The sequence below is a fragment of the Magallana gigas genome, chromosome 10, assembly GCF_963853765.1.
Source record: "Magallana gigas chromosome 10, xbMagGiga1.1, whole genome shotgun sequence".
Taxonomy (NCBI): Eukaryota; Metazoa; Mollusca; class Bivalvia; order Ostreida; family Ostreidae; genus Magallana; species Magallana gigas.
In genome coordinates this window covers 5,857,178-5,868,464 of record NC_088862.1, presented here as the reverse complement: position 1 = coordinate 5,868,464, position 11,287 = coordinate 5,857,178, and the positions used below count along the sequence as shown (strand labels likewise).

Here is an 11,287-nt window from a genome sequence, read left to right as displayed (position 1 = left end):
GACTGTTATCATCATATATTTATGATTTTGTAATACTTGTAGGTATTGCATTCAACCTTCTACGGACATGTCCGATGATAAGGTATAAGCGGTTTTGTCATCTATTAACGTGATGTTCTTGAAGTAAAGCTGTATATATATGTAAATTTCACTATTGGCAAAAAAATGTGATTAAAATGAATAAGGGATCTTAATTTCTTCGTTATGAAGTACATTTAAATGATTATGATAAAATAAGCATGTCTGAAGATTAATTATTACTTTATACCATAAAGAGAATGCTATCACATTTACATTCCCTTGACAGAATAATACTAAACAAGAGGCCCATGGGCCACTATGCTCACGTAGGCAACAATGTCTGACCACATAGTGTAAACGTGTATTAAATAGTGAATTATAAAAACTATTTTTATCTTTTGCGTATTTTTTCATTTAACTTTTAAAATTGTGGGTTTTTAATTTCCCGAAAATCAACTCCACTGGTTAATTTCCTGATAATATGTAACTGATTAGTTTGAACATATCATTGTAATACAATTTATGGTCAAATTCAGTTCAAAAGAACAAAAAAAAAAAGACTTGACTCATCTATACTAGCTAGCTTGCTTCAATATCTACATGTTTCAGAAATAGTTGAAATCCCTCACATTGTGCATCAAATTTTAATTCTTTGTATACATAAACTGTACACAATTACTTTAAGTATATTGAAATATGCTCAGTTACGTCGGAACTATTGAAAATATTTTTTATATTAAAAATGAACTATTTATACCAGTAGTATCCTCCAAGTTATTTTTTCATAAGAACATTTTGTTTTTTCCCCATTTTTCAATTAACACCGTTTGAGGCTTATGGTTTGAGAAAACTTGAATCAACATGAGAATACAAAACTTGGTCCCATTATTTCTGAGAAGACGCCATGTAAATTTTGATTGGAAAAGTCACGCAGTCCATCTTCTGTGACAAAGACCGCTTTGTGGGAACGCACTTTGAAAAAATTACACACTTTGAATTTTTTTTCTTCCAAAAAGCGTTAAATTTTTGACAAAATCAACGCACTTTGAATTATTTTTTCAAAGTGCGTTAAATTTTGGACCAAGGTTAACCCACTTTGAAAACTATACACATATATATAGAACATGTTCAAACCAGGGTTTACCTCAGTCTTCTATACATTTATTTATTATTATAAAGAATCTACAGATGCAGAAAATGAGAAAAGGAAAAATTTATTTTAAACTTGTTTTTATTGATAGGTAAATAGAATGGATACCTATATAACTACAGGTAGAAAAAGTAGTGAATCAAACGACAGCTGGGATGCAATAGCGCCTTCATGATACAATTGAAACAAAATATTGAAAAAAATAAAACCCGAATTAGCCATTAAAAGTTATGAAACGTATTGCTACAAATATCATAGGTGAGCAATTGCACATTGTATGTCCTAAGAAGAAATTGTCAAGCGATATATATTTCTATACATGTATATATACGTGCGACAAATTCGTGATAAGTATGATAAAGAGGAAATAAGTAAATCCAACATGAATTAAAAAAACCAAACACTTTTAATAAACTTCTTTTTCGAATTCGCCCAAATCGATAACACCGTCATTATTTTTGTCTGCCTTTTTGATCATTTTCTCGATCTCGTCCTCTGTATAATGGCCGATCTCTCTTAAGGCGGCCGCAACTTCCGCTTTCTGTAGCTTCCCGTCTCCGTTCTTATCGATCTTCTGAAAAGCCTCCTTAACTGCCGTCCTGCAAAACAAGAGACGAAAGAAATGAAATGCTGACACTGATTAAAAAACAAAGCAAGAAATAGCGATTAATCTAATCAACCTACACTGGGCACCTGGTTTAAAGAAAATACATAATTAAATTATAAAATAGTATGTTTATGTCTCTTTGAACCTTCAAAGAGTTCTATCCAGTTTGATATACACTGTTGTTGATTATCATATTCTTATCCAGGATGCTAGAGGTTTAAGGACTTACTTTTGATTTGGTGCCGCGGCCCAGGATACAAAGGGCGTTAACCGATGCTCTGTCTTGTTAGAGTAAAATATTTCTGTTTTATTTTCAAAACCTAAGAATTATCTTATTGTTATACACTAGTAATTTATCTAAATTCAGAAACTACAGTATACGTCACGCTCGCATTTAGTTTCTTTACTGGATACTCCTATCAACTCATTAACATCATTGATTTAAAGTAGTCTCTTTTATAGTTCTTAATACGCTGGACACGAGACTATCATTTTTTTATCATAAAAAAGGATCAAAGTACATCAAATTCAGAGATGTTTAACTTAACGCATTGCTTACTGATCGAATTCTGTCTCGAGGATAGATTGGCCAAAAGGGTCCATTAACTTTTATATATTTAATTGATGCCACTGAAAGGGTCCATTAACTCTTATTTTAATTGATGCCACTGAAATTTAAGCGGTGTTGGGAAAAACCAAACAGCCCCTGTCCGTGTCAACATGATTTAAAAAGATGACGACCTTTGAGTTCAAAGTCAATTTAGGTCAATAAATGTATGGAGGTCCTGGGTGAGAGGTCATTTACCTTCTCTCCGTCTTCATCATTTCTGATAAGAATTCCTCCTTCGTGATCTGTCCATCTCCATTTTTGTCGATGTCCCTGAACATTTCCTATAAAAGACGAAAACATGAAATTTTTAAAACTTCAAAAGGTAAATATATGTTCATCATACACTGTGAACGCTGCTAGTTCAGAGTATTAACCCCACCGCTGCATGGAGCTTTTGACCTATCTAAGACTGACTGACCATGCATATTCTGTAAATTCCTAATTAAACGCGAGGATTTAATATCCGCGTAAAATCGCGAGAAGCCCGTCTCGGGAATTCTAGAATCTCGCTTTTAATTTTGGAACACATAAAAACTACATGAAACTACGATAAAATTTCGGCATTCGCGATTTTATGTTCTCACAATTTGTTGGTAAATGAATGAATCGCGGAATTAAGTACTCGCATAAAATAAGGAATCTACAGTACATTGTATTAATTATGTAAGGTCAATGACGTAAACCATGTACTATTGATTTACATGTACGAGTATAGCGCTTACTCAGTGTATACCCTCGCTGTGAGCGAGGGGGGAAGGGGTTCAATCGGTAAAATTAATAGATAATCAGCGATAAGTAGCCGACAGATTGCATTGATCCATCCAAAAACCTGTTAGTACGTTTGTTGTGATCAATATGATATTTTGCTGTGTTGTTTTGAACATAAGTGGTGTTTTTGTTGAACACTTAAATAGTTTATAGTCCCGAGGGGTCGGTCACTCTGACTCGTTATGAAACAACCTGACCGACCTAATAGTATGATCAATGCAATCTCCTGGCATTCGAACTTAACATATGTGGCCTTCACATTTTTCCGTAAATATAATTATGAATATTTTAATTAAATTAGGACTGACATTTATCAATATCCCGAATAAATAGTGGAGGTGTGAATGGCAGGGGGGGGGGGGGGGGAGGGTGCGGGTCATCGTTATAATTTCCCTCTAAATTCAAATTCAGTTACCCAAATGAAATAAAAGCTAAATGAAAGTCGTAATTTATGCGCTGTCATTTGCCAGTTGATTGACGGATACCAATTTCATGTCATTTCGGGAGTTGGAAACTCTACACAGTGGAATTAACACCTTAAGTGTTTTTCCTTGTCCTTTTCCTTTTTGTGTTAAAACTCCGTAGAAAGAAAAAAACCAAATTAACCCCAACGTCAAAACTTAATCACATCGGACCACGTTTGATGTGGCAAAGCACACTTTAAATGCTGAGGTTCTCGGAAGACGGTGAGCGCTATATACTTATAATTATACCGAAGAGTATTTTGTTACCATGGCAATATAACAAAACTTTAATTGGGGGAACTCGGGGATCATAGATTGTTATCTGCATTTTGCACGCATTGTCACTGCCAACTTAAAATACTCGTTTTCTTTCAAGAAACTTTTGTAGACATAGAGTACAAATGTATGCTTAAAGTTTCTCTCAGAAATAAAGGACTAGCCTGTGCTTGTTGCATTATAGATTAATGTCAACTTTGATGTCACCTTGCGCGCTCCTTTCATAAACTGTTTTTCTGTCTTTTGGGATTGCTTCTAAATTAGTGTATTGAGGTTTCTGTAATCAGCAAATTGATCTTATTTCCTCAGAGGTTTTCTTGACACATCGTTAACACCTTGCTTTCTAGCGGCAAATATTTGCTCTCTCTCTCTCTCTCTCTCTCTCTCTCTCTCTCTCTCTCTCTCTCTCTCTCTCTCTCTCTCTCTCTCTCTCTCTCTCTCTCTCTCTCTCTCTCTCTCTCTCTCTCGTACATGTAATGGCAACTATTCAGTTACACGAAGAAAATTTTTTTATAACCATATAAATCTGTTTTCAAAGATAAGGGAATTTTTAAATTTTCACAAAAGAAAAAGCTAAAATAGGTAACAGTTATCATTGATATTAATTACATTAAATAAAACTCATTAAAATTAATAATTTTACCTGTGCTGCCTGTATTTTCATTTTGTTCTTTTTTCATTTCTAAATTTTGAATTCTGTTATTGACATTATATACATGTATCTCTCTCTCTCTCGTTTGATCAAGATTAGAACAGATTCATACTTTTATCAAGAGTATCTCATTTCAAAGAAAGAGGAAGATATCGATTATAAATAGGAGGGGATAATTAATATACAGATATGAAATTTTTAAACAGTTAGACATCGGGATATAGAAAAAGCAAGAAAAATAGGGGATAGGAAGAGGAAATCTAAATATATAAATGTATGAAAATCGAACAATGGTAAGATTAAAGAAAAAAGACGCTGATATGCACATTCAAATTAAGAGTTACACGAATGAGCAAAAGAGAAGAGAGCAATGCAGGAAAAATTGTGTTTGTGATTTAAAGAAGAGAGACTGCATCAGTATTGCAGAAAATGAAAAATTAGTTTTTTAACGTTCAGCTATTTATAAAGAGAGATTTTTTCAAAATTTGATGTAAAAACTTATGATTTTAATTTCTTTTTGTCGATTTATGTCTGCTTTAGTTTAACTTCAATGATGATGTTTTATTATGACCTTCGATATTGTAATTCTTTCGTAATATAGTGAAAATTTTGTGTCAAAATTTCACAGGAGAGGGCGTTTTAAAGTTTACAGAACTTGTGGTCAACCTTATTATATATTATGCCATACTTTAACAATAAAATATGTTCAAACGAGAGAGAGAGAGAGAGAGAGAGAGAGAGAGAGAGAGAGAGAGAGAGAGAGAGAGAGAGAGAGAGAGCTTACTGCAATTTCGTTATCCGATAAGTCGGTACAATTAAAATCCTCGACTAATGCCCTTTTTAGTTCAGAAATTGACAAGGTTCCGTCTTTATTTTCATCCGTTTTATCAAAGAAATTGAGCCAGTATTCCTCTGTCACTGCTTTCAATGCCATTGTTTCTAGTATTTCGTTCCTCACCGATTTACAGTTCCGTTAAACGAAGGGAAAATATTGATATCACGAGATCGGATTTGGTGAGGAAGTTTTTTATTTAAAGTAATAAAGATCCTGAACTCGAAGTTCGAATTTCTTCGTCGCTGAAAAAATCTCCCGTGTTGTAATCCTCTCCCTATAATTCTCCCCTGGAAAACCCTTGACTTTACAACTTAAAAAACAAAAAAAGATTTCTGATTATCAAAACAACGCGTCGCCCATTTTATGTCATCAATAATTTACGATATCTCAAACTATCGATTTTTCTAAATGCACCGCGTTTAATACATCTGTTACCCTGTTACCTGTATATCACACACACAGAGAGAGAGAGAGAGAGAGAGAGAGAGAGAGAGAGAGAGAGAGAGAGAGAGAGAGAGAGAGAGAGAGAGAGAGATAGAGAGAGAGAGATTGATTCCAATTCAACTTTTTTAAAAAGCAGATTGATTTCGTGAATATAATTTAATTACAATAAGTTTTTTTGTCTCTGAAACAAATGTATTTAAATTTCATTGCCTTTTTATTGATTAAACTCGAGGGAGTTCTGAAAATAACTGATCAATCATTAATAATTTTTTTAAATCTCACTACCCACGCAAACGTATTTTCAATTTTTTTTTTGTATTGGATCGGCCGAAGAAATGATAGCAGTATTTACCAAAAGCAAGCAAATTTATGTGTGTGCGTGCGTTAAATTCATAGCACTCGACTATATTAGATCTATATATAGGTCTAGTATGATCGCGTACTATAGGGTACTATCTATTTCATGATAAAAACAACACATGTATGTACGAGTATTTAATTCTTTCTAGAGAAAAAGTGAGCGTTTAATCTACCGTCCAACTGTAACAGAATTATACCTCCTTACAAATACATGTAACGTATAAAATGCTGTGCGATATATTATATATCAGTAATTAATTACGACGATAGCAATACACCGGATTCGTCAAATAATCTCGAATAGATATGAATTGGGTTAAATTTTAGGAGGAAATTAAAGCTAACGGCCATTTTTCCTCCTCGAGTCATTGTTGTGTACTATTTTATGGATCATTATGATCCGAAATCCCAAAATTTATCACCCCCACCCCAACCCACCCTATCCCCAACCAAACCCAGCACGGTCCTTAAATACTTATAATGAAAAATGTTTTAATGTGTAACTATACAGGTATTACTTTAACCTTAAACAATAGAGATGACTTACATAGACAAAGTCTGCTTTTTAATCCTTCTATGTTTTTCATAATGAAACATAGTTTAAATCAAATTTGATTAAACCTCTAAAATTTTAAACAATATGAAAATGCATTTTTTTTTAAATCATGCTGAATTTCGAATAATGAATTTATATCAGGATATTTTATAGTAACGGATGCGTAAATTACCGTATTTGCTCATTAAAAAATGGTCTGGGATGAGAGATTTATTAGGAGACTTACGGCGATTTCTCTGTCTGACAACTTTTGGTTGTATTCCACCGTAAGAATGTGTTTTAGTTCCTCTATGCTGACACTTCCGTCCGAGTTCACGTCAGCTTTCTCAAAAAACTTCTCCCAGGCCGCTTCACATTTAACCAATTTATCCGCCATTGTTGTTTTTTGCAAATTTTTGTATCAAATATTCTTGAAACACAAAAATTCTTTCTTCTTTCTATCCACTTAAATGTTTTTTTGTTTGTTTCTGGTTATTTTTTTTTCACTCAAATGAAATCCTTCCTCCCAGTCAACTTATCCAACAGTAGCCTATGTAACTTGTATTTTTTTTTTTTACAAAGCCGGTAATTGAAGTATTTGAGATTTATTTCCGATCACACTTCCTTTTCATTAAAATCCCTGACGCTAAGTTCGTACAACGATGTAGCGAATTTTATACCTTCCTCTTTATTTTTCTTTTGAGTGTACATACATATATATTCGTTTAAGCATTCCCTAAAGCTTAACAGCTGACAATTAGCAACTGATCAATAGGGGAGAAACCGAGGGGAGGCCTCAACATACCATACAGTCCAAAAATTACCCCCCCCCCCCCCCAGAAAAAAACCCAAAACAACCGCATGAGGCCGATGGGATAAAAAAAACCCCGCCCCGAATCAATATTACATTTAAATTCAAAAGACTTTTAATAAACATTTTTTTTTTGGCGAAAAATGTAAAAAGGAGGAACCTTTGTGAGGAAATTAAAGCAATTTCCCCCTCGTTAAATCTGCATGAGAAAAGGCTTCGTGTGAAAATTTTCTGTTTATTTAAACAATTTCCTATTGATTGCGAATACTCCACGGGAATTAGGTACGGGGGCCTGTCGATTTCATGAATATTCTCCCCAATGTATGCATTGTACACGAATACATCAACAATGGTAATATAAAGCCCCAAGTGTTACATCATAATTTTATGTGGTTTTTGTCCTAGCGTGTTAATCAAATGTTAGGAGCCTGACAAGACATAGGAAACACCAAGTACAACAGTGAACATACAAGTGTAATACATTTATGTTTTTGCTACAATCAGCAAAAACAGTGACTTACATGTATAACTTTGTTTAAACGACAGCATATTACATAATTCCTCGAGTTCGTTTAAATTTCAATACAGTACATGGAGTAGTGCAATTAAAAATTAAACTTTGCTGTTCATCCGAATGTTGCATTTAATTACGAGCATGCGCATTCGGTAACAACAACGTATCGTCGGAAACCCCCGTCTTTGCCGACAGTTATTCGTATTTCATCGCGTGAATTTTAACAATTAAAAAATAATAGCTAAATCATGGGTTAAAAAACGTTCAGGTACACTTACACACTATATGTTTATTTTGGTCTGAGGCCAAAGCGGATTGGGTCTTATACATGTATCATTTTAATGTTATTTGTTAAGAAAACAGATTTTATGCATCTTAAATATAGGTAGAGTCCGTTTCATGTAAAACATACTAAAGCAGTTATCGTCACACGAGATCAGTGTTTGCATATTAACTGATTCTTGTTTTCATCTAAGGAATTTTGCTGCAAAAAAACCCCCCAAAAACAGCAAAACTTATGAACAGAAAATGAACAAATTTGTCAAAGTATTAGTGGGGATTTTGTGTGAGTGTCAGAAACATGAGAAAAAGCAGTAATTGTTAAAACTCACGTCGTTTTAGTTTCGCACTTCCACAAATATTTCATTTCTCTAAACGTTTCAGAAATCGAATGCCTATGTCAATGCTATTCAAAATTTGTCTAGAAATATTTCTTGTAACAAGTTTAGTTAATTTTCAAAGAAAGGAATTTTTCAAACACAAACTGCCCGGATGACGTGTGAACGATCATTGAGACGAGCGGCGAGAAATGTGAATCATTCGTCCCCCGTGTCTCGCGACAAATGACAGAAACCCCGAAACCTCGCACCTCGTGCGATACTGCGCCGTCCCCGGGGGTCAGACAGCGAGGGACAGTCATCATGGTCACAGTTCTTGCAAGCTAGACAGGAAATAGGGAAGGGAAGAAAATGAGTGCGAGGATTGATTACACCGTGTATTTTAGCGCGAGATTTTTTGGAGTGTTTAAAATAAATTGTAGAGCAATAGTTTCATTATCAACAGATGCATTCTACCTTATACATTCTAACTTTACTGAAAGTTAATTAAGTACACGTATATCATGACTATTTGAAAATGTTTGTTAAAACTCTTTATTCAGCTGAGAGAGAGAGAGAGAGAGAGAGAGAGAGAGAGAGAGAGAGAGAGAGAGAGAGATTGCATTAAAATCTGACAAACCATCAACAAATTACATTATGCACTTAACTTAAATTTATACATTCTTTTTTCTTTTTATTGCATAATTTTTATAGAAGTTTCTACTCATGTCCGAATATTTTATAAGCTGTCTGAGCTATACAAATACCTAATCCTGAAGTAAGACCATAAAAGTCTACGCAATTTTTTGAAGGTACAGGGTTGGTAGTTTAATACCATGACACACGGCCCACCCAGATATCAGTAATACCACAGACACATTATATCCGCCTGACTATCCCCAGGTTTATTGCCCAGCAGTGGGGTATTATCAGTTTCTTTATAAATATGTAACAAGTAAATTTAATAAAAGACGGACGGGTGGATTAAATGTTTCACAGCGATATATACCAATATAAAATCTCGTCATTAAATCAGCTCGTGTCCTTGGCATATGTGTAATAACAATTCATGTAAGAATACGCTTCTTGGTAATAAGATCACAGTGCATGCCAATAAATTATATAATTTACATAATATATTTTAACCTATATAGACTGGAACAATTTGCATATGGAACAACATGCATACAACATGCGTACATGGTTGCGTATATATATGAGGTTTATATACTACGCGTTATAATAGGGGTTTTCTTAAATAACTTTTTGATCACCCAATAGTTTTAAAAATTACACAGTGTTTATTCAACAGTTCAATACACACATGTACATGTACATGCAGTATTGAGGGTTGCGAAATGTAAAAACTATGTGAACGTGCTAGCGCTGTCTGCATATTTTTGCCGCCCGCCCCATCCTCGTCTCCGATCCGCCACTCTTAATACTCACCGCGATTTCTTGGTCCGTTTTCTTCTGACCCAGTCCCTCCACCACCATTTTCTTCAGTTCCTGAATGGAAACATTTCCATCTTTCTGTCCCATAGCATCTGTCTTGTCGAAGAAGTCTTCATACAACTTTTTCTGAGCGGCAGCCATTTTTTTTAAGTTAACCTTTTCTTGCAATTTCTTCACAGAAGTCCCTTTGGCAGTGTCAAACTGGTTGGCCGGTCAGTGAGAGAAAGTATTTTTATACTCTATGTACTACAATAGTATGCTCTACGTATACATATGCGTCTCATTCAAAGTGTCGTCTGGTATTTGTGTAGTAACCACTGAACCAAAACTACAGGTAACATTTATTTTCAAAAGGTGAAGGTAGAGAGTCATTACATTTGAAGGCGCGTAGTTTAAATGCATGCGTTATCTGTGTCTTATGACAAACACTACCACGCCCCAATACACGCAATAAATTACTACATATTTACACTCCTAATTTCATGAAAGGGGTCCTTCTTCATTCACCGTGACTAACTGTAGCCGCTGGCGACCGGAGCTACATCCGTATATATCTTGTCTGAATCTTAAAACGAAAGATAATTAATTCTTCTTGTTTATGTGTAATAAGATTGCGTAATTATTTTCCTAAATTTAAAAGGGTTGGGTGGTCGTCGCCATTTTTTTTTACCTTTATTAATCTGGTTTTTTTTCTTAATCTCGTAGAGGCGAAAGATAAAGAGAAAATTCAAATCTTAAACCCTGATTTTTTTCTTTTAATTAATTATCTAGTTAATTTACGGCTAAATAAATTAAGGGTGAACCCTCCATCATCCTAAAAATTGATGACCTTGCTAATATTGATGCAGGATCAGTGATGCGTGTCTTATATCGGGGCTTGTCGTTACCTTGTCGTCACGGTGAGTGATTCAGTTATCAGAACCCCCCCCCCCCCCCCCCTCCCCAATCCACAGACAATCTTTTTATCTCTGGACTGGTATAAAAACATATCAAAGTAACTCATCCATGAAATAATTTAATTTAAGTAAATGTAAAAAAAATTAAGTGATGAAAATATGTGTAAAAATGTGGCTCCGGGGCTTCATGGTATAGAACATGTTTACTTTATCTTCTTTTGATAATTTGAAATTGTAGATTTAGAAGAAGAAATATCTTTTTACAAGTTCAACTCAATTTGACTTTTACAACC

The 11,287-nt window shown here is 34.3% G+C and overlaps 1 protein-coding gene across 3 annotated transcripts; it reads right to left on the bottom strand.

The window, feature by feature from the left end:
- Window positions 1-1,234: 1,234 nt before the first annotated feature.
- LOC105342292 (uncharacterized) lies at window positions 1,235-10,385 on the bottom strand. Of its 3 annotated transcripts, none has more exons than XM_011449212.4 (3): window positions 10,093-10,385; window positions 2,584-2,669; window positions 1,235-1,770 (listed from the first exon to the last, which is right to left on the bottom strand). In XM_011449212.4, exons 1-3 carry the CDS (start codon window positions 10,237-10,239, stop codon window positions 1,578-1,580), a joined length of 426 nt encoding a protein of 141 aa, XP_011447514.3. In that variant the 5' UTR covers window positions 10,240-10,385; the 3' UTR covers window positions 1,235-1,577. The 3 variants fall into 3 exon arrangements, with proteins under 3 accessions (XP_011447514.3, XP_011447498.3, XP_011447506.3); XM_011449196.3 differs by lacking the exon at window positions 10,093-10,385 and adding an exon at window positions 6,970-7,427; XM_011449204.4 differs by lacking the exon at window positions 10,093-10,385 and adding an exon at window positions 5,333-5,620.
- Between the last annotated feature and the right edge of the window lie 902 nt (window positions 10,386-11,287).